The sequence below is a fragment of the Ailuropoda melanoleuca genome, chromosome 16, assembly GCF_002007445.2.
Source record: "Ailuropoda melanoleuca isolate Jingjing chromosome 16, ASM200744v2, whole genome shotgun sequence".
In the NCBI taxonomy this organism is placed as follows: Eukaryota; Metazoa; Chordata; class Mammalia; order Carnivora; family Ursidae; genus Ailuropoda; species Ailuropoda melanoleuca.
In genome coordinates this window covers 2586039-2610367 of record NC_048233.1, presented here as the reverse complement: position 1 = coordinate 2610367, position 24329 = coordinate 2586039, and the positions used below count along the sequence as shown (strand labels likewise).

The following is a 24329-nucleotide window of genomic DNA, read 5'->3' as shown; positions in this document are numbered from 1 at the left end:
TTCTGTTACTATAATTAGTGTCCCATTTTCTAGAATTTTATATATATGAAATCATATAGTATATACTCTTTTTTGTCTAGCTCTTACTGGGGTAGTATAGTATATAATTAGTGGTTAATATTGTAGGATCTGGAGACCAGTTAATCTTAAATTCCTGCTCTGTTGCTTGTTTATTTTTAACTCTCAGTTTCTCACGTTGCCATGGGAAAGTGAAATTTTCCACAGGGAGAATGCAAGTGAAGAAGATACAATGCTTGAGGATAGAATTGGCAGGATTTTTAATATACTATATATAAGGTTGGCAAACATATACATGACCATATGCAGAAAGGTTCAGAAATCTGAGGATAGAATGAAGAAAACCCTTTAATTTAGAAGTAAAGATTTGTAAAATAATTATGACTAAAATAAAACGGAGATGATAGGCTGTGTTTGAAAGGATTGCTTAGGCTGGGAGAAAAACAAGACAAACAGAATAGGGATGAATGATAAAAAAGACATGATAGATCAGAGGTTATGCTATGCACACAGAGTAGATTTAGTAGGTATAGAAAAAGGAAAACAGTTGTTTCAGAAATGAGAATTTAAGAGTTTGAAAGTTCTTAGGTGGACCTTTCCAGAATATAGCAAGGTTACCATATATCATATATTAAAATAGAGTAGAGGAAAATCAGAAGTGAAAAGTATTTATTGAGGGGGCATGGTAGAACTTGTGGTGAAGAATTATAAATGGAACCTACAAAGATTACTTCCCCAATTTCTGGCTTGGTGGAATGAGTGGCATTGAAGTGGTTTGTAGAAGTGTAGTTTAGGGGAGTGAAATCTGGCTTATTTACATGTTTTTCCTTTCCAGCATAGTCCAAGATAATTTGTAAGTATCTAACTATAGAGTCTCAAATGAGACTAGTCTTGTGGGAAATTTTCCGTAGTACTTAACAGTAAGTACTACCATACACACTGTATTGGTTCTCAGATACCTTATAGCTTAGATATAATATTAGATTTTTCCCTGAGAGTTTTGATGTACTCTAAATGTGAGTCATTACCCATGTCACATGTTTTTTCTTTGTGGGTTGGTTAATCCACAGACAGCTAGGAAAAACAATATAGGACAAGTCAAGATTAAAGATGTTTTATAGAAATATACTTGTATCTTAGATTTGCACTTTCAGTATTGTAGCCGCCAGCTATATGTGGCTATTGAGCACCTGAAATATGGTAATCCAAATGAGATATGATGTAAATATAAACATTAACAATATGCATTGGACTTTTAAAACTTAGTATGACACAAAGAATATAAAATAAAATAGCTCATTGATAGTTTTTAATATGGATTATATGTTTGAAGTGACAGTATTATAGATAGATTAAACAAGTTATATTATTAAAATTTTTTGTTTTTTTTTTAATATATGCTTGAACTCTAAAATTTCATATGTGGTTTGCATATGACTCACATTATATTTCGGTTGACCAACACTGTCCTAAGATGAAAGAAATCCATCTCCCTGTTTTTTTTTTTTTTTTTAAAGATTTTATTTATTTATTTGACAGAGATAGAGACAGCCAGTGAGAGAGGGAACACAAGCAGGGGGAGTGGGAGAGGAAGAAGCAGGCTCCTAGCGGAGGAGCCTGATGTGGGGCTCGATCCCATAATGCCGGGATCACGCCCTGAGCCGAAGGCAGGCGCTTAACCGCTGTGCCACCCAGGCGCCCCGCACCTCCCTGTTTTGCTATAATAAATGTGTAACTATTTGCTGAATTGTAAAACCTTAGTGTAAAAGCAAAAATAAAAAAACCCAAAAAACAAACAAACAAAAAAACCAAAATAATTTGGTTTGTGCGTATGCTTAATGAATTTGCTTTGAATGGATTTAAAAATAAGAACTATCATTAGAGTTCTAGTTATTTGAAAGTTATATTTAGTGAAAGCTGTTACTAAACTTGGGGGATAAAGGTAACTGGATGCCAGACTTTAGCTGACTGTCTTTGGGCCTGAAAGTGGACCTTTGCTTTCCTCTGCATGTGTCTCAGTGCATTATGGGATTGTTGGTCTAAAAAGCATCATATTCTACCTCTTGTTTCTGTTATGTGATACAGTAAGTGTCATGCTTGGTGATACTTATGGTTTTCTTTCTAATTTTAGATTTTCTAAAGCAGTGTAACATCATTTGGGAACTTGTTAGAAAAACTAATTCTTGAGCCCCAAACCCATTGAATCAGAACTCTGGTGGCTGGGCCTGGGAAATCTGTTTAAACCCTCCAATAGAAGAGGCAAAACTCAGTCTCTTTATAAACAGTTCTCCATTTTGCCCCTTGATTCAGATCTGTTTATCCTGATATCATTGCATATTTAACTGATGCAAATTTATTTTTATTACAGAAGTGCTCATAAGGTTTTAGGGTTTAATTTCTAAATAGCTTTAATTATATTTAGAGTGGTATTTTATTTGATTCTAATGAAAGTTTACTATATAAGTATCATTTGGGCAACTGTACACATGTATTTGGGAGGGATTACATTCCTTTCTTTTCATTTACTCATTTCTAAAAATGTCACATTCTTAGGTGGATGCTCTCCGATTGCGTTTGGAAGAGAAGGAAACCATGTTGAATAAGAAGACAAAACAAATTCAGGATATGGCTGAGGAGAAGGGGACACAAGCTGGAGAGATACATGACCTCAAGGACATGCTGGATGTCAAAGAAAGGAAGGTTAATGTTCTTCAGAAGAAGGTAAGGTGCACGTGTTCTGAGTTTAGTTTCCTACATCAGGCATATATCTTCATTCCTACCGTGTGTATATATATATGCATATATGTATATAATATATATGTATGCATAGATAGCCCTCTCACCTTTGTCCTGAAATGCTTACTTTAAAAACTTTTTTAAAATGTTTATTTTTCTTTTATTTTTAAATTTTAATTCCAGTGTAGTTGAACATACAGTGTTATATTGGTTTCAGATGTGCAATATAGTGATTCAGGAATTCTATACATTACTCAGTAGTCATCATTAAATATGCTCTACTCATCAGGGACGTTGGCCTCTAGTTCTCTCTCTCTTTTTTTTAAGTAGGCTCCACACCCAGTGTGGAGCCGGACATGGCGCTTGAACTCATGACCCTGAGATCAAGACCTGAGCTGAGATCAAGAGTCAGATGCTTAATCTACTGAGCCACTTAGGTGCCTCTGTAGTTCTCTTTTATTGTGGAGTCTTTATCTGGTTTTGGTATCAGGATAATGTTGGCCTCAGAGAATGAATTTGGAAGTTTTCCTTCCTTTTTTATTTTTTGAAGTAGTTTGAGAAGAATATATATTAACTCTTATTTAAATATTTGGTAGAATTCACCTGTGAAGCGATCTGGTCCTGGCCTTTTGTTGGGAGATTTTTGATTACTGATTCAGTTTCTTTGCTGGTAATTGGTCTGTTCAAGTTTCCTATTTCTTCATGTTTCAGTTTTGATAGTTTATATATCCTGGAATTTATTCATTTCTTCTAAGTTGTCCAATTTGTTGGTATATAGTTTTTGATAATAGTCCTGTATAATTGTTTGTATTTTTGTGTTGCTGGCTATTTCTCCTCTCTCATTTATTATTTTTGTTAATGATGGCTAGGGGTTTCTTTTTGTTAAGTCTGGCTAGGGGTTTATCAATTTTATTAATTTTTTCAAAAAACCAGCTCTTCCTAGTTTCACTGACTTTTTTTTTTTTTTTAAGTTTCTATATCATTTTATTTCTGCTCTAATCTTTATTATTTCCTTCCTTCTGCTGGCCCTAGGCTTTGTTTGTTGGTCTTTTTCTAGCTCCTTTAGGTGTCAGTTTAGGTTGTTTATTTGAAGTTTCTCTTGTTTCTTGAGGTAGACCTGTATTGCTATAGAATTCCCTCTTAGAACTGCTTTTGCTGTATCCCAGAGGTTTTGGACCATTGTGTTTTCATTTTCATGTACTTTTTAATTTCTTCTTTGATTTCTTAGTTGACCCATTCATTGTTTAGTAGCATGTTGTTTAACCTCCATGTATTCGTGGTCTTTCCAGACTTTTTCTTGTGGTTGACTTCTAGTTTCATAGGTGTGTAGTATGACTTCAGCCATTTGGTATTTATTGAGGCCTGTTTTGTGACCTAATACATGTTCTGTTCTGGAGAATGTTCCATATATACTTGAAAAGAATGTGTATTCTGCTGTCTTAGGATTCCGAATAGAACTGTTAAGTCCATCTGATCCAGTGTGTCATCCAAAGCCATGTCTCCTTGTTGATTTTCTGCTTAGATGACCTGTTCATTGATGTAAATGGTGTGTTAAATCCCCTATTATTTTGTTATTATCAATTAGTTCCTTTATGTTTGTTATTATTTTATATATTTGGGTGCTCCCATGTAGGGTGCATAAATATTTACATTGTTATATCTTCATGTTGAGTTGTCCCCTTTATTATTATATAGTGCCCTTCTTTATCTCTTGTTAACAGTCTTTGAAGTCTAGTTTGTCTGATGTAAGTATTGGTATTCAGCTTTCTTTTGACATCCATTTGTGTGGTAATTGTTTCTCCATCCCTCACTTTCTTTTTAAATGATTTTATTTTTTTTAAAGATTTTATTTATTTATTTGACAGAGACAGAGATAGCCAGCCAGAGAGGGAACACAAGCAGGGGGAGCAGGATAGGAAGAAGCAGGCTCATAGCGGAGGAGCCTGATGTGGGGCTCGATCCCATAACGCTGGGATCACACCCTGAGCCGAAGGCAGATGCTTAACCGCTGTGCCACCCAGGCGCCCCTAAATGATTTTTTTAAAAAAAGATTTTATTTATTTATTTGACAGAGAGGGGGCAGAGAGAGAGGGAACACAAGTAGGGGGAGTGGGAGAGGGAGAAGCAGCTTCCCGCGGAGCAGGGAGCCCAATGCGGGGCTCAATCCCGGAACGCTGGGATCACACCCTGGGCCGAAGGCGGACGCTTAACGACTGAGCCACCCAGGCGGCCCTCCATCCCTCACTTTCAATCTGGGGTGTCTTTAGGTCTAAAGTGAGTCTCTTGTAGGCAGCATATAAATGATGTTGTTTTTTTTCATCCATTCTGACACCCTGTGTGTTTTGATTGGAGCAAATAATTCTATTTACATTCAGTAATCATTGATAGATATGTATTGATTGACATTTTATTACTCGTTTTGTGGTTGTTTCTGGAGATTTTCTCTGATCCTTTCTTGTCTTTTTCATATTTTGCTGATTTTCTGTAATGATATATTTGGATCTCTTTTCCTTTATTCTTTGCATGTTAATTAGTGGTTTTGATATGGTTACCATTAGGTTTGCAAATAACCTCTTCTGCAGTCATTAGTATATAAATATATATAGATTTGTTTATTTATTTTAGAGAGGGAAAGAGCTCACGTGCAAGCATGACAGGGAGGGGCAATGGGAGAGGGAGAGAGAATTTCAAGCATACTCCCAGCTGACCATGGAGCCTGATGCAGGGCTCCATCTCATGACCCTGAGATCATGACCTGAGCTGAAATCAAGAATTAAATGCTTAGGGATGCCTGGGTGGCTCAGTCGTTAAACGTCTGCTTTTGGCTCAGGGCATGATCCCAGGGTTCTGGGATCGAGACCCGCATCGGGCTCCCTGCTCTGTTGGGAGCCTGCTTCTTTTGTCTTCCACCCCTCCTGTTTGTGTTCCCTCTCTTTCTGGCTGTCTCTCTCTCTGTCAAACAAGTAAATAAAATCTTAAAAAAAAAAAAGAATTAAATGCTTAACTGACAGAGCCACCCAGGCACCTCCAAATATCAGTCTATATTAAGTTGATGTTCATTCAAGTTTGAACCCATTCTTTCTTCCTCTCCTCCCCATGTTTTAGGTATATGTTATTCTGTTTACATCCTTTTTTTGTGCATGAGTTTCTTGACTGATTTTTAGAGAAGTGTTCATTTGTACTGCTTTTGTTTTTCCTACCTTTATACTGTCACTTTTGGTCTCTCCTTTCCACTCAGAGAGTCCCCTTTAATATTTCTTGCAGGACTGGTTTAGTGGTCACGAACTGCTTTAGTTTTTGTTTGCCTGGGATACTCTGTCTTTCCTTCTATTCTGAATGATAGCCTTGCTGGGCAGAGTATTCTTGACTGCAGATTTTTCTCATTCAGCCCTTTGAATAGATCATGCCACTACCTTCTGGCTTGCCAGGTTTCTGTTGAGAAATCTCCAGCCAGCCTTATGGGTTTTCCCTTGTAAGTTACGACTTCTTTTGTCTTGCTGCTTTTAAGATTTTTTCTTTATCACTAAATTTTGCAAATGTAATTATAATATGTCTTGGTGTTGGCCTGCTGTTATTGATTTTGAGGGGAGTTCTCTGTGTCTCCTGGATCTGGATGTCTGTTTCCTTCCTTAGATGAGGGAAGTTTTCAGCTATTATCTCATGAAATAAATTTTCTGCCCTCTTTTCCCTCTCTTCTTCTTTTGGGACTTCTATAATATGAATGTTATTATGTTGATGGAATCACTGAGTTCCCTGTATCTGTTCTTGTGTGGCATAATTCTTTTATCTCTTTTGTTCAGCTTCATTGCTTACCATTACTTTGTCTTCTAGGTCATTAATTTGTTCCTCTGCTCCTTCCAGCCTGCTGTTCATTGCATCAAGCATGGTTCTAATTTCATTTATTGCACTCTTCATCTCTGTTGATTCTTTTTTAACTCTTTTATCTCTGTGGTAAGAGTCTCACTGGTGTCTTCTTTTCTCAAGGCCAGTGATCCTTATGATAGTTGCTTTAAATTCTTCATCAGGTATATTCCTTATATCAGTTTCACAAAGATCTCTGCCCATGGCCTTATCTTGTTCTTTGATTTGGGGCAAATTCCTCTGTCTTCACATTTTGTCTAAGTCTCTGTCTTCTTCTGAGTGTTAGAAAAGCCAGTTATATATCCTCCTGAAATTAATGGCCTTATGAAGAAGAAGGCATGGAATGCCCAGGGGGGAATGTGTCAAGGAGTGTTTCCTATGTGTGCTGGCTGTGCTCTGCTTTTGTGTTCTGGCTGCTCTGCCCTTCAGGCGAGTCATTTATAGAGGTTCTCCTTACCTGCTGTAGGCAGTGTTTGGTCCCTGGCCTGAATGTGGCAAGTTTTAGCTAGGTGTGCTCTGGTCTGCTTGTGAAATGAGACCTGTCACCATCTCCACTGTAACTGAGGCCCTCCAAAACTCTCTGGTCTGGAGACATGGTATGGACAGGGGTTTGTCTTGGTCTTCTGGGGCAGGGTCCTGCTGCACTGGGACTGAGGCAAGCATGACTGAGAAGGGCCGTTCCACTAGAGACCAGGGGGGTAGGGCTTAGTGTAAACAAGCAGCCAGTGTGGGTCCTGTGCTACCTCCTGCAGGTGGCTCTGTATTTTATGCTGAGGAGTAGGGGAAGGAAATGGTGTTGGGAAGCTCCATTGTTCCCAGAGATGTGTCTCTGTCAATGCTGCCACTCAGAGAAGTGCTCTGAGAAGAGTGTGTGATTTCCCCACTGTGTGCCCCAGATGCTTTCAGATTGTTGTTTCTGCACTGTCTGCCCCCAGGTGGTTTGCCTGCCATCTCTGCAGGAGCAGCACGGTGCCCTCCAGATTCTATTCCAGCCAAGCCTGCTGACCTTTAAAACTCCAGACTTTAATCCCCACTGCTTGCAAGAACTCATGAAATGTAACTCCTCTCATTTTCCAAGTCAGTGGCTTTGGGGAAATGTTCTCCTTGTGCTCTCCCCTGTGTGCTCCTTTCTCTCTTGCCCTTCTTTTTGACCATGGCTTCCCTCCCTCCACAGCACCCAAGATCTGTGTCTCCCCCAAACCATGTCTCTGTACTTCCTATCTTCTTCCATGTGGTCTCTTCTCTCCCTTTAGTTGTGAGTTTGTTCTGTCAGTCGTTGGGTTGATTTCTGGGGTATTTAGGATGACTTGGTAGTTATCTAGTTGTGTTTGTGGGACAAGGCAAGCCTAGGGTCCTCCTACTCTGCTGCCATCTTCCTGCTTTGTACCCCAAGGTTTAAATTTTTATTTAATTCTTGGTTGCTCTAGAATTCCTTTGAAAAATTTTCAAGAAAAGTCATAGATGCTATGTTTCTTTCCTGAGTTCTTGCTTATTGATTTTGTGTTTATATTATCTTTTTATATTTTATAACTGTTTCAGAGATATAAAGAATATAGAGAATAATAATAAGTAATGGTTATTATTCGGCTTAAGAAGTAACATTTCAAATACAGTTGACATTCCATGGCGTATCTTTACTTGATATATTGTCCTACATTTTGTCCCAGAGTTGAACATTAAATTTTGGTGTTGACGCATGCCCCCATATATTAGATCAGTATACATGGTTTTATACTTTTGTAACCTATATATCTATTAATGAAACATATGTGAGGAAGTATACCTTACAAATAAATATGAGAAGTATTTACCCTGAATTTAATCAGGGGAATGTAAAATAAGACTAGATTAAGAAACAATTTTATACCTATCCTTTTATGCTATGTTGGCAAAAATCAAGAAGTCTGTGACAGTATCAAGTGTTGATAAACATGACAACTGGATTTCTTGAACAGTGCTGTTGGATTTTTAAATTGGTACAACTACTTTGGAAAGTAGTTGTGAAAGTAAATATGAGCATACCCTCCCCAATACAGATACCTTAGATGAACTCCAGGACCTGTGTAGGAATGTTCATAGTAGCCTTGTTTGGCTATACAAAAACAAAACAAAACAAAACTGAGGAAACATTATACAAAAGTTCATTAAGAGAAGAATGAATAGGTAAATTTGGTATAGTCACACAATGGAACCTATTATTTTAAGGGAAAGGAATGTTTAGGATAAAAATTCAGCAATTTCTTCTAGAGGTAGGGAAGGCAGAGAGATGGCATAAGGAGGGATGTATAAGTATCTTAAGATGGGTAATGAGTTTGTGTGTATTTAATTTATTATTATACTTCATAACATGTCTATTTTAAATATTATTTAACATAATTTAAAATAACTGGAGGCAGATTAAGTTTTGTTAAATTTGCATGGTACATTGATGTTTATTATATCTTTTATATGTTTCCCTCTGTTTGAATATTAACTTAAAAATTACTTTGAAAAAAGCCTCTGTATATATACATATTAGTATTTTCTTTGAAAAAGAACTTTTTGTATATTTCACTTTACATTTATTCCTAATTTTATAATTCTAAAATTAGAATCACGTTTCCTTAGAAGTTCATTTGTACATTTTGAAACAATGTCTGATACAGATGTAGAGTCTTACTTGATAAAGTTTAACTGATTAAAATTTTTCATAAAAGTTCTCTGGCAAAAGGGTTTATTCAGCTTACAGTCAAATATGTCCAATTATGATGAATTGATGACAGACAGTTTGATCCTCTTTCCTTGAACCAGAATTTGGCTACTTATAGTATTTGCCGATAGGGATTAACTTGGGGCTATATTGAACAAGTATAATCCTCCTCCTGCAGGATGACTTTTTAGATATTGGGAACTTGCCATTTGACAGCCCTCAAATCTTATTTTCCTAGATGATATATTTCTGTTCCTCCCAGTGTTTTCATTTGCCCTGGTTAATTTTTCTGATGACAGTTATTTGTCTCAACTCATTTTTCTTCCATATTTTGCTTTTCCAGTTGGAACTTTGGATCTAATTGCAAGAGAGATGATTAGAACATTATAAATACTCTTGGCCCTAGCTGGTATGTGATATTGGGCAACTCACTGAAACTAACCTCCAGTTTTTTCATCTATAATAGTTACCTCAGGAGGTTTTTGTTAAATGATATAATGTGTAAGAAAGTACCTTGGAACCTGTAAAGTGTCGCATACTGTGGATAATAAGGTATTTGTTTATTCCTTTTTTTTTTTAAGATTTTTATTTATTTGAGAAAGAGAGAGAGAGCGCTCATGTGTGCACGCACATGCGTTGGGGGAGGGGAAGAGGGAGAGGGACAAGCAGACTCTTCACTGAGCAGGGAGCCCAATGCCAGTCTCCATTCTGGAATCCTGAGATCATGACCTGAGCTGAAGGCAGACAGTTTACCAACGAGCCACCCAGGCACCCCTTAATGTTGTTTATTCTTTTTTTTTTTTTTTAAAGATTTTATTTATTTATTTGACAGAGATAGAGACAGCCAGAGAGAGGGAACACAAGCAGGGGGAGTGGGAGAGGAAGAAGCAGGCTCATAGCAGAGGAGCCTGATGTGGGGGCTCGATCCCACAACGCCAGGATCACGCCCTGAGCCGAAGGCAGATGCTTAACCGCTGTGCCACCCAGGCGCCCCTAATGTTGTTTATTCTTAACTAAGTTTTACTTTGCTTAATTCAGCCAGTTAATTTTTGAGGATCTTCAGCTTTATGCCTTCTACCTGTTTATGAGCATATTCTTTATACTTTCATGTAAGCGATAAAATGTTGAATAGACCAGAAAAGGCTTTTGTGATATATTGTACCTCTTTCAGATTGATTATTTATCAAAACATTCTCAAAGCTCTTTTTGTTGTCTGTAGAATTTTTTTTCTTGTAAGCTCAGTTTGTTTTCAGGTCTAGCCTTTTTAAAAATTCTTATTTCTCTGTGTTCTTCATTCAGACCCTTATAAACCTGTCTTAAAAATCTGAGTCAGTTGGAGAGATCACTGTATAATCCTTTCTTACAGTGGTGCCTGGATTATGAGCCAGTGATATACTCAGCTGTTTTGGGCTTTTTCAGGACCACTACCCACACATTTTCCTAGCTTTCTAAGCAATGCATATATTTATCTACACTGGAGTATTGTTTGCTTTTTCTCCTTTTTCCCCCTTACTGAGTGCATTTATAGTTGTATAGTCAAATTGTGTGTTGTGGCTTCCCCGTCTTCCTAAACTGCCTTCATTCATCCTTTTGGTGTAGTACCTTCTGCTATGTGGTAGGCACTGTGCTAAGTACAGAGACAAATAAAATGTGGTTTCTGCTCTCAAAGTCTTAGATTTCTGGGAGTTAAAGAAGTGGTGATATACATGGTGTATAGTGGGGGGGTACAAAGCAAGAATTTTTCTGTTTGAATTTGTGTGAAAGGAGCTAAGTCTTGAAATTGAATGAATGTTTGCCGGGCAGATGGGGAAGGAGTGAGACATCCCAAGCCAAAAGAACAGTGTGAATGAAAACTTGGAATTGTGTTCCTTTCCACAGTGTCATGCCTTGGAATTCTGCTTTTGCTTTTTAAATATTTTGTAACAGGAATTCTTAAAAGTTTCTGGTAGATCTTTGTGTACGAATGCCTTTTCTTTCTTACTATGAACTCTCTTATTACCTGGTCTCTGGGAAAATTATTCCCAGTTCTTACATAATGAGGAAGCTTTCAATGAATATACTCATCTTTATTTTCCTTTTAGTTTATTTAGGAAACTGATAAAGAGAATTCAACTTTTCTTTCCTCTGGCCCTGACGATTTTCTGTCAAAAACTGGAAATTTATCTGCAGTGGGGTATTGAGGTAACCTTTCAGGTAGAACTTAAGCTATCCTGGAGAGATGGCTTAATTCTGCACACACTTAACCTACTTTGCTTCTTGATTCAGAGACTTACTCCATAAGGAAGAGGGATAGGTTAACTCTGTTTTTGTCCTTTTCTTGTTTTTTCTGGCTTCAGTGTTCTGTAATTATTGTTTTCACAAATATTTTTTATTTTTTATTTAAGTAATATTTAAATATTTTAATCATTTAAGGAGGAATACCAGGAAACATACTACTTTGGCATTACTTTGGGTATGTTAGATATGCATTTTTTTTTAAATCATTGTTTTCTGAGAATAGTAGCAGCTGTGATAATGGCTGGATTGTGAGTTACATACTCTGCACTGTTTGTGGCTCTGTTTTGGCCACCACTGCCCACCCACAATCTTCTGACAGTCTTTAGGCAGTGTATATATTTGTATGCACTGGGATAACCCTGTGCTCAGAAAGCAAAATGGGACAATAGCAGATGGCCAAGCATGCTGTACAATGGGATTAGCATTGGGCTCCTCCTTCCCAGGGTTCTCCCCTATGGTTTTAAGTAGTTTTGTGTTACAGTAAATTTCTTATCTTTATAATAAATCACTGACCTGGAAAATGTAATTGAGCATTTGAATCTGAGCTGCGTTCAAAAATCTGTGTTAAAATTGTACAGCTTCTTGCTTGATTGATTATAAATGATAATGTAGCTTGGAGTTTAATTTGCTGACGCAGATGTTACCATCATTCCCTTCTATGCTTCCGTAACTTCTGTTGATTTCGCCTTGCTTACTTCTCCAGTTTTCTAGGTTTGGGTATTTAGAGTTTAGATTTAACAGTAGCAGAAAGCTGATTGATATATAGAATTAGAAGGTTGCAATTGGTTTGTTATTTTGGTCCTAGATTGGTTCAAGTCTCTTATTTTGTTTTTGGTAGGAAGTCAGAAAGAATAGGTTTTTTATATATTCCATTTGTTTTCTGTGGAGTCTTAGTTAAGATAGCGTTACTCTCTTCACTTTTTCCATATCATAAGATGGAAAGGAGAATATGTTTTATCACTAAAAAACCCCAGTATTTAGTCATTTTACTCAGAAAATTAATATTTTTAAAAATTGTCATATTTTATTTTTAATAAGGATTAATTGCAATGTTTTCTAAGTGTTACTACTTTTAAGTCACAGCCCAGCTGTTGATGAAGCTAAAGAGAGGACCAAGTCAGTCTCTAATTGAATATTAAGTTGGAAACCTAATATATTTAGGCATTAGAATTTTCTTTTTTTACTCTTTATTTTTTTAATAGAACACAGTTTAATTAAATTTTTTTGTTAATGGAGAATATATACAGCTAAATTCTTAAAATGTTTGATGAAAAAACAGAATGTATAGTAGATGCAGTCTGATTGATGATGATATTTTTGTTGGGGAATATACTCCATATGGATTTACTTCGCTTCATATAACCTTCTCTGTCCCGTTCCTTCCACCCCCTCTTTTTCAAGTAAACCTTAAGGGGGCTGTTAGCTGAACTTGGACAGTCTGATTTAATTTACAGTTTGCCAACAGATAACTTTTTAAATGATGTTGGTATTATACGAGTGACATTTTGTAAAGAGTAATGAGTTATTCCCTAAGAAAAGTTTACCTTGTTATAAATTGTTTTAATTATGATATATTCCTGCTCACCATCTCTTCTACTTCCAGAACGTTTCTCTCCAAAAAATAAAAACAATAAAACAAACACAACACCCCTCATCCCTACATTCTGATAATTTAGAAACAATAAACTTCAAATATAAGTGATTAAAGCAACACTAGCAATAGCACTGCTTTAAAATAGATGGAGAAGAACCTGCTGCATAATGAACTGTTTCTAAAGCTTAGTAGCTCGAGCAGCCATTTTTGAATGCTCACTTATTTGTGAGTCATGAATTCAGGAAGGGCTCTCTTGGGTAGTTGGTCCCTGATTTGTTTGGTGACAGCTGGGGGTGTCAGCAGTTGGATGATCCACTGCCAAGCTGGCTTTTTCACTTGCAGACATTCTGTCTAGGTACTCCTTGGCCTCTGGCTACATGGCTACATGGTGCCTTTTGCCTCAGGGCTTCTGCATATGTCCTGGGTGTCCCACAGCATGATGAGAGTTGTCACACTTCTTATGTGGCACCTGACTCCACAGTCATAGATGTTAGAAGCAGAAGCTGCCTGACCAGTTAAGAGTTTTGCTATGAGTGGGTTTGGAAATGGCAGAGGATTCCTTTTGGTATTCTGTTTGTCATAGTCACAGGACTTATCTTGATTCTGGGGGGTCAAGGAATAGACTTCACTTCTTAGTGGAGCCATGGCAAAACCACATTGCAGAGGAGCGTGTGAGGTGGGAGGTATTATTGTGGCCATCTTTGGAAAAAATATCTGCTGTAGTTCAACAAAAATGTTGAATAAAGGATTTTTTGTGTGTGCTATGGTGATGAAGCTCTTAGTCCCTTTTTTGTTGTCATGATGTTGCAGGCTTATTAATCAGAATGGAAGAGGAATTTTTCTTTGTCTGTGTTACTCAATGTTTTAATCTGTTATTCATAGAGTTTCTACTGTCATCCACTGTTCCCAACAGAAATCACCTCAAATCAGAAGGAATTCTAAACAGTCTATAATTGTTTTACCCAATTCAGGAATTATCAGAGGGTATAAAAATATAAAAAAAAGGAGTACAAAAGAATAAGGTGTAAAGAAAGGATACAAAGGATGGACTAACAGCAGAAGGTGAATTAATGCTACCTATTTATTTTAGAGGTTCACCTTAGGTGAGAAGCGCAACTGTGTAGATGAAAATTTGGTGTATTAGCGCTCTCATATGGAAGAGACTGCCATATAGAAGATAATTGGAGTGAGTACGTGCATAGATTCAAAAGAATTTTAAAGTCTTTAAAGAACAGAGAAACTTGGCTAAATTGTTTTGCGTTATTTGGGGAATAAAACAGGATAAATCTTAGGCTTAGCATTTTTAAGCTAGCACTAAGGGTTAATTAAATAAATTTTTTTTCCTGATTGAGCTATAATTCACATATCATAGAATTTACCATTTTAAGCTATAGAATTCATTGTTTTGTGTATTCTTACAAGTTTGTGCAACCATCAGCACTATTCAGTTCCAGAACATTTTCAATAAGAAACCCATACCTGTTAGCACTCACAACCCCTTATCCTCTGGCAACCTCTAATCTACTTTTTATCTTTATGGATTTGCTTGTTCTGACATTTCGTATAAGTGTAATTGTATAAATGCAGCTTTTTGTGTCTGGCTGGTTTTTAACATAATGTTTTCAAGGTTAACTCATGTTGTAATTCTCCACTCAAGTATCAGTACTTCGTTCCTTTTTATGTCTTAATAATATTCCATTAGGATGAATATGGCGTATTTTGTGTATCCATTCATCAGTTTATGGACATTTGGGCTGTTTATAGTTTTTGCCTATTATGAGTAATGATTTAATGAACATTGGTGTATAAGTTTTTGTATGAACTTATATGTTTTCATTTCTCTTGTGTATAGATCTAGAATGAAATTGATGTTAATTTCATGTTTAACTTTGAGGAACTGCCAGACTGTTTCTAAAGCAGTTCTATGACATTCCTATCAACATGTGTTATTTTTCTTTTTGAAATAGTCATTTTAATGGGTATGCAGTGGTATCATTTTGTGGTTTTCATTTGCGTTTCCGTGATGACTATGATGTTGAACATCTTTTCACATACTTGGCCATTTGTATATCTTTTTTGGAGAACTGCCTATTCATATTTTTTTGTTTATTTTTCAATTATTTGTCTTTTATGATTGAGTTCTGGAAAGTCTTTATATATTGGAGACTCCACCCATATCAGATATTTCTCCCAGTCTCTGGGTTATCTTTTCACTTACATGATAGCATCCTTTGGCGCACAAGAGTTTTAAATTTTGATCAGGGCCAGTTTGTCTTTTTTTTTTCTTGGTTGCTTTTGCTTTTGTTTTGGTGTCATGCCAAATAAACCCATTGCCTAATTGAAGGTCACAAAGATTTCCTCCTGCATTTTCTTCTATGAATTTTGTAGTTTTAGATTTTACATTTAGATCTTTGATCCATTCCAAGTTAATTTTTGGTGTAAGGTAGGGGTCCAACTTCATTATTTTGTATGTGGGTATCCAGTTGTCCCAGCACCATTTGTTGAAATGATAAATCTTTTCTCATTTGAATGGTCTTAGGACCTTGCTAAAACTCAATTGCTTATGGACACATGCATTCATTTCTGAACTCTTAATTCTATTCCATCGATGTATATGCCTCTCCATGTGTCATACCACCCTGTCTTGATTACTGTAGATTTTTATATGTTTGAATATTGGGAATTGTGAATCCTTTACCTTTGTTCCCTTTCAAGATTTTTTTTGGGGGGTCTCTTGTAATTCCGTATGAATTTTGAGATCATTGTGTCCATTTCTTTGAAAAAGGAATTTGGAACTTTGATAGGTATTGTGTTCATCAGTTTGGGGAGTATTGCTGTATTAACAATATCAAGTTTTTCAGTTGATGAACATGGGGTGTTTTTCAACTTCTCTAGGTTGTCATTAATTTCCTTTATCAATGTGTTGTAGTTTTTAATTTATAAGTCTTGAACTTCTTTACATTTATTCCTGGATATTTTATTCTTTTTGATGCTGTTGTAAATGGAATTGTTTTCTTCATTTAATTTTCAGATTATTACTTTTTAGGATACAGATATACAGCTGATTTTTATAAATTGATTATCTGTTTTGCAACTTTGCTAAACTTGTTTATTAGCTCTAATAGTGTTTGAGTGGATTTTTTTTTTAAGTAATTTTTGTATATAAGATCATGCCATCTGCAAAGAGATAGTTATACTTCTTCCTTTCCAATGTGGCTGTCTTTTATTATTATTTTTTCTTCCTCAATTGCTGTTATCAAGTGTCCAGTACTATAAAGTAGTGAAATCCTATACCCTTATCTTTTTCTTAAAGATTTTTTTAATTTTAAGAGATCTCTACACCCAGCGTGGGGCTTGAACTCACAACCTTGAGATCAAAAATTGCATGCTTTACTGACTGAGACAGCCAGGTGCCCCCTTTGTCTTAATCTTTATCTTAGGAGAAAGGCTTTCATTTTCACCATTAAATATGATGTTAAGTGTGGATTTTCCATAGATGCCCTTTGTCAGGTTGAGGAAGTTCCCTTTTATTCCTAGTTTATTGAGTGTTTTTTTCATGAAAAATGTTGTACTTTGTCAAATGGTTTTTCTAGATTTATTGAGATGATCATGTGATTTTTGTTCTTTATTCTATTAGGGTACATTATATTGATTACATTTTTATGTTGAACCAACCTTGCATTCCTGGGATAGGGATGGATGTTTTTATGTAGCCTTGCAGTTTTCATCTGGAGAAATGTGGAAACTTGTTCTATCAATATTATCATCTTGGCAATAGGAATGGACCTGAGAGAACATAGCCTTTGGATAAATGCCTTATTTTTAAGTGCTAGGATGTAATATAAATAAGAACCATTCAGAGGCTTATGTTGTAATGCTTTATACAACATAGAAGTAATTTTGACTCTTATTAAAACATTGTTTCCTTGCATGTTTAACTGTGTTTGAATAATTAGTGAATAACTTGAGGATTTATGTTTATCTGGGTCCATTTTCTTTCTTTCTTTTTTTTTTTTTAAAGATTTTATTTATTTATTCGACAGAGATAGAGACAGCCAGCGAGAGAGGGAACACAAGCAGGGGGAGTGGGAGAGGAAGAAGCAGGCTTATAGCAGAGGAGCCTGATGTGGGGCTCGATCCCATAACGCCAGGATGACGCCCTGAGCCGAAGGCAGACGCTTAACCGCTGTGCCACCCAGGCGCCCCCCTGGATCCATTTTCTATTGATAGAAAGCCATATAAATATTCTCAGAGTCTTGCAAGCTCTAGTTCAGAGTGCCCTGATTTCTGTTGTGATTGAGCACACATTTTAAACTTGAAAGTGGAAATTAGCAAGCAAATATGAAAGGGTCAGATCCCTTTTGTGATAAAGGTTGTTCTTAGAGGTCTCTCAGGGGTCCTTATAGCAGGAACTTGTCAGAGTAATAAATACATAGATAAGTATCTAAAAAGGGACAAAGGATTTAAAAAAATACTTGATCAAGGTTTTGAAGCACAGTCAATATTTTCTTCTGCTTAAAAACTGCTTCTAATTTGACATGAATTAACTTGCATTGCATTCTCACCTGTGGGAATGGCTGTTTGGATAAATGCCCAGGTACCTGTCAACTCTGGTTAAGAAGTTGAAATAATTAACCAGCTGAAGAAGTTATTAAATCAGACTTCGATGGAGTAGCTTTTTGTGCTGTTCTTTCTGCTACACAGTATGTGCACCCTAACCAGAAAATAGCTTCAAGTATCAGACATGTATTTTGTTCTTTACCTGTTTTATCTTTTTGTAATTGCCAGACCTGCTTGCTTTTGTCTCCTAACCTTTTTTTTCCTAGAGGACTTTTTTTGGAATAGAAAATTCAGGGGTCCCAGGGTGGCTCAGTTGGTTAAATGTCTGCCTTCGGCTCAGGTCGTGATCCTAGGGTCCTGGGATTGAGTCCCACATTGGGCTCCTTGCTCAGCAGGGAGCCTGTTTCTCTTTCTCCCTCTGCTACTCCCCCCTGCTTGTGCTCTCTTGCTCCGTCAAATGAATGAATAACATCTTAAAAAAAAATTATCCAAATCTCCAAGGAAAATTTACTAAATTTGATAAAATCCTTAGGTTTCCATTGTATACATTGTATATAGACAAGAAGCTGTTGTTTGGATCCATTTTCCCTGTGTCTCATACAGGTCAGACTCTTATTTTAGACACAGCAAATTTGGTAAACAGTTTTATAAAGTAGCTAAATGAGCAATTTTAAGTGAAGCAACTATTCATTTTAAACAACATTCTGGGTGTTTGAAAAGAATGCCACTGATGAATAATTTTTAACTTCCCCTACTCTTTTGACAATCTGATGAAAGTTGTGGGCTCTCTCCATATAAAAATGTACATGGCTCATTTATATGGACTGGGACATCATACATCCCTGCCATCCATGAACTTCTGATTAAAAATGTCCACCATCTTTGAAACAAGTTTGGAAAGAAGGGTCTCTGGGTTTTATAAAACCATAAAATTATGTGTGTGGTTCAAATACAAGATAAATTGTTCAAATACAAACAAGTTCATGTTAACTGTAGTTTAACTAGAAAGAGTATAGCTGGTGCGTATAAGGGATACTGTGGTGAGTGACCCAGACACCCCCCACCACCGCCCTGAGGGTTGAGGATGTATTTGCCCAGATGCTGAAAGTGCTGTTGACACAATTCTTAGTTGTTAGCCCCTGTGGAGATTGCCTTGGCTAGAGACCTCCCTTGCATAAGGGCATACCTCTTTCCATTGAAATCCCAGTGATTGATCTCTGTAGGATATAAGGGATTGAATCCATTGCCCTGACTTGAGACAACTCTTAAAGATCATCCCAGATTCAGAGCTCCTCATGGGGTTGTCTGTATCCTTTGAAACTTTGTGGCAGCTGAATTTCTCCCTCTGCACAATCCTTTTCACCCCCTACCCCCTTCCTTTCCACTGGTAGTGATCCCAGGAGCACCCTTTAATAAACTTCTTGCCCAGTAAAATCTGTCTCAAGGTCGGCTTCCTGGGAAACCCAGCCTTGTCACACTAGGGTTGAGTATTAGTACAAATTAGTTTACTGCACACCCTAAAAGTGGGCTTGGCTGAAATAAAAGTTTAGTGTGATGAACTTGAATTTAGAAGCAAAATATGTGAAACATCTCATTAGTATTCCCTTAGACCTTATATTTCCAGGGCTCTTTGGAAATCTGGATTTCTTTGAATTCATTAGTGGTTTCTCAGTCTTGTTTTAGCTCTGCAGAAACCCCCCAAAGTCTCTGACAGCTTGATTTGTTTGGTCCCACAGTATGAACCTGTGAAAGGTGTAGGTTAAATGAGGAGTTACTTAAATACCCTGCAGAAATCTCCAGAGATTTCCTATGTTGATAAGTACATATGATAAGAGATCTCCTCTTGTCATAATCCTAACCATGTTATTTATCACAAATTCTAAGATTTCTTTCTTAGATAGTATTTAGAAAGTTCTTGCTTTTGTCATTATTATTGAAGTGATGTGTGTCTATTTTAGATATTTGAAGAAGATGGAAAACCTTATAACAAGGAAAATTCTATGTGAAACTAAACTTCTCCTTCCTTCAAATTGGGATAATATTGTACATATTTTTGGTAACTTTTCTTTTTCATGTAATATTATACGATAAACAGGTTTCCATACCCTCAGTTAATGATCTGTATATGGTTGCATAATATTCCATCCAGTGGGTAGACCATGTGTAACTTAGTTAGCCACCTTTTGTTATGTCTTTGATTTTTCTCAATTTTGTTATTGTTAATAAATAGCAATCATGATTGCCTTTTCTTTGAAACCAAACCTAGTATGTCTGCTTTAATTAGTTATTTAAAAATACTGGGTTCTTTCATCACTAAAATGTACTGAACCATTAGATGTAAGACCATTGTATCTTGATAGCCATTATTATTGTGCAACTTAAAGGGATACCATTCATATAGATGATGTAAGTTGAGTTCCTAAGTGCAGCGTCACCATTGTCACCGCCTCTGAAGGATTGCCATTGTGAATTTATGGATCTTCTTTGTTTGATTTTAGCACCAGAAGTTCAAGCAAATTTTTATATATGCTTGACAGATAACAAGGAAGTATTTGAGACATTTACAAACTTGTCTACCAAGCAGATCTTGACGGGCAGTGACCTTTGGTCTCCCCAGATTTCACTTCATATTATCTGGTTATTTTAATCCAAGTGGTCCCTAGTTCCATTATCTGTCCCATAAGCAAGTTTATCGGGCAACTTACTTTCCCTCTCAGCAATCAATAAAATCTGTCAGGAGGAGTGGACTCTGAGTGTCTTTTCCTGAAGGTCATACCTACATTTTCTGTAATTTCAAATTGAACAGTTTTTAAGATAAAATATAGTGGTGCTCTGATGAAGTTTATTACTTTTTAAATGTTCTCAGCTTCCCCCTAAGAATACAGTTGTATTTTAGAATTGAAAGGAATATTAGGGGGTGCCTGAGTGGCTCAGTCATTAAGCGTCTGCCTTTGGCTCACCCCAGGGCCTTTGGCATGATCCCGGGGTCCTAGGATTGAGCCCCACATCGGGCTCCCTGCTTGGCGGGAAGCCTGCTTCTCCCTCTCCCACTCCCCCTGCTTGTGTTTCCTCTCTCACTGTCTCTCTCTCTCTCTGTCAAATAAATAAAATCTTAAAAAAAAGAAAGGAATATTAGTGTTCTTCTGTTTTATAGTAATTAGAAAGATCAAGTACCTTGCCCAAGACAACATAGCCAGCTAGTTTTTCATTACAGTTATCCGCTCCATGACCTACATGATGAGAAAATAGCACAGTTGAGAAGGAAACTCAACCAAAGAAATAATTGGTTACCAACCTGAATCTTTGCTGGGCATATTAAAGACCATAAACAGTAATTGCCAATATAGATATGGAAGCTTTTCACAACCTAAACTGACTTTAAAACATTGCTTAGAGGAGCGCCTGGGTGGCTCAGTCGTTAAGCGTCTGCCTTCGGGTCAGGTCATGATCCCAGGATCCTGGGATCCAGCCCCGCATCGGGCTCCCTGCTCAGCGGGAAGCCTGCTTCTCCCTCTCCCACTCCCCCTGCTGGTGTTCCCTCTCTCGCTGTGTCTGTCTCTGTCCAATAAATAAATAAAATCTTAAAAAAAAAAAACCCAAACATTGCTTAGAGTTTCTCATGATTTTGTTCTTGTGTTTTCTAATCACTGGAAACACATGATTGGACAAGTAACATTTATTATTATTACTTTTTAAAGATTTTATTTATTTGACAGAGAATACAAGCAGGGGGAGGGGCAGAGGCAGAGAGAGAGGGAGAAGCAGGCTCCCTGCTGAGCAGGGAGCCCACTGCGGTGCTGGATCCCAGGCCCCAGGATCATGACCTGAGCTGAAGGCAGTTGATTCACTGACTGAGCCACCCAGCTGCCCCTGGATAAATAACAATTAAAGGCCAGTATAGATAGTCTAGGCAGAAACTCATTTTGATAAATTATAAATTGTGCCTAGTTGGTATTTTTTTGCCAGAGCGTAGGGTAGTAGGATAAACAGTTGCCTAGAAATTAGGGGACTTAGTAAATTTTTCCTTTTTATATTTTATTAATTACTGTAGATCCCTTTTTTGCCGCCGATTATAACTGTTCATGCAGACTGTACTTCTACTGTTGATACTGGAAGGTACCACTAACAAAGTAGGTAAAGGTCAGAGCCTCTCTGAGTAACTTGCTTAACATGGTAAATTGATGTTTATGACTGCTTAGAACAACTGTGGAGACATGGTCAAAAAGTATTCTTTAAATGATGTTTAAAGTAGCTAGGTGATTGCAAGCAGTGTTTTGGGATTCCTTGTCCTTAGAACTATATCCCAGGGGAAGTCTCTTTTACCTTTACTTAGTGATTAGAACCTCAGAGGCAGAGTAATCAGTTCCACTTGACGAGGAATAAATCACCCACGTTGAGACACTATAGTTCCTCACAACTGGCAGGCCTGATAAGAACCAAAACAAAAGATGTCAAGTAATCTGTGCCAATATGGAATTGGTGTGCAGCTTTGATGAATTCACATGTAGCATGCATTGGCATTAGTCTTCCTCTGGTTTCATACATTTTTCTCTTTCTTTGTAAAATAAAAATTGTATGAGGAGAAAAACGCTCTATATAATATAATAATTACATTATTTCTGTTTTTTTTTTTACAACCCACTTAACAGAACTATACTATGATTAGAGAAGGAAATGTCATCTTTCTGTAAATAGTTATTTTAAAAAAATCTTGAGTTTTTAGTTCTTCTCTATGGTAATAAACTATATGTGTAAACCTGGTTGATCCTTCTCCTCCCTATTTATCATCAAGGATGTAGACATAGAGAATAAGCACCAATTTCTTTGATCTCTACAAAATTATACTCATGCAGAAATTGAATATGTGCCAGTAGGTACTTCATGATCTCTTTCTGTATCAGACAGGGTTTGTGGAAAGTAGGAAAGAAGCCCGTAGAATTATAAAATATGTTATTTTCTGCAGCAATCATTAATTTTCAGTAAAATCAAAAACAAGAGAGGGCGCCTGGGTGGCTCAGTCGTTAAGCGTCTGCCTTCGGCTCAGGTCATGATCCCAGGGTCCTGGGATCGAGCCCCGCATTGGGCTGCCTGCTCAGTGGGAAGTCTGCTTGTCCCTCTCCCACTCCCCCTGCTGGTGTTCCTTCCTTTGCTGTGTCTGTCTCTGTCCAATAAATAAAATCTTAAAAAAAAAAACAAAACAAGAGAGGGAAAATCTTTTTAAATCATTTTAACTGTTTCATTGTCAAGTGCTTGCTAGTCCAAACTAGCTTCTTTCTAGCCCTTGGAAGTCAGGCCACAGACTGTTTTAATAAAATCATAATACTGAAATCTGTATTATCAGGTGTGTTTGGTTCTACCCACTAGCTTGAGTGTACTGAGTTTGGATATATGTTCTTCCATGCAAGATGTACTTTTGCATGCTCCACCCATCATTCTTTGTTTCAGTAGAGGATACTATTTTAATATAAATGACTATAGTAAAATGTACTGTGTTTACTAATAAACAGTATTTAAAAATAAGGGATAATTTATGTAAAGATGCTTGAGTCATTTGTATGATTGTTTTTTCTTTTTTTCATCACAGAACATATTTATAGCATAGTGATTAAGAGCAGGATTCTAGAGGTAGATTGCCTAGTAATTATTTCATAGTCTGGTGATGCTTAAATAGCTGTTATATATACGGTTCTTACAACAATGCCTGACTTAAAAAGAATCCTCTATTCTTTTTTTATAAAGATTTTATTTATTTATTTGAGAGAGAGAGAGAGTGAGTGAGAGAGAGAAGCAGACTCCCTGCTGAGTGGGGAGCCTGACACAGGGCTCCATCTCAGGATCCTGAGATCATGACCTGAGCCAACGATGCTTAACCGACTGAGCCATCCAGGTGCCCCAGGAGAATACCACGCTCTTTTTAAGTGTTAATTATCATCCGTTATCACTACCACCTCCTTCTCCTCCTCCTCACCACCACCACCATTATTATTATTGTTACATTATTTTAGGGGTTTTGTGGTTTCTGTTCCTACAAAATGGAGAGGGTTTTTTGTTTTGTTTTTTCACAGATAGTCGAAGCATATTTAAAGGAGTATTTTTCCACTTAACATGATTCCAAATAGTTATTTTTATTGTTCATATTCAAGTATGTGCACAACTGATCCAGTTTTTTTCTTGGCTGTTGTATTCAAAGCTTTTTGTAAATCATTGATTTTAGAGCCTGTGGATAATTGAATTTAGTATAGAAATAGGAAACTATATTTTATAGAAATTGCATAATAAGTACTGAAATGCCATGATATGACACTGTCTGGGTGATCAGCTTTTACGTTGTCAACATTAGTTGAGAGCACAGTTTTGAATCACAATAGCGAGAATGTGTAACAGCAGCTCTCAGTAGGGCTCGTGTTATCCATCATGTTGCTAGGTAAACTCAAAGTGAAGTAGTTTTGTATACACTCCTCCTCCCACATACCACACACAGCATCTTTAGGGTTTATTCAGTGCTTACGTGGCTAGTTTGCACATATCTATGTCTATTTCAGGACTTCCTTGCTGATGGCAGCTTGCCCAAAGGAAGCAATTTTACTGTCCACT

The 24329-nt window shown here is 36.9% G+C and overlaps 1 protein-coding gene across 12 annotated transcripts in view; it reads left to right on the top strand.

The window, feature by feature from the left end:
- The window catches only part of ERC1 (ELKS/RAB6-interacting/CAST family member 1), a 536559-nt gene that overhangs the window by 143409 nt on the left and 368821 nt on the right, over window positions 1-24329 (top strand). For all 12 annotated transcript variants that reach the window (XM_019793501.2, XM_034645665.1, XM_002914100.4 and 9 more), the window contains one exon: window positions 2572-2739. In XM_019793501.2, coding sequence (XP_019649060.1) covers window positions 2572-2739 — 168 coding nt within the window. The remainder of the gene's footprint in view (window positions 1-2571; window positions 2740-24329) is intronic.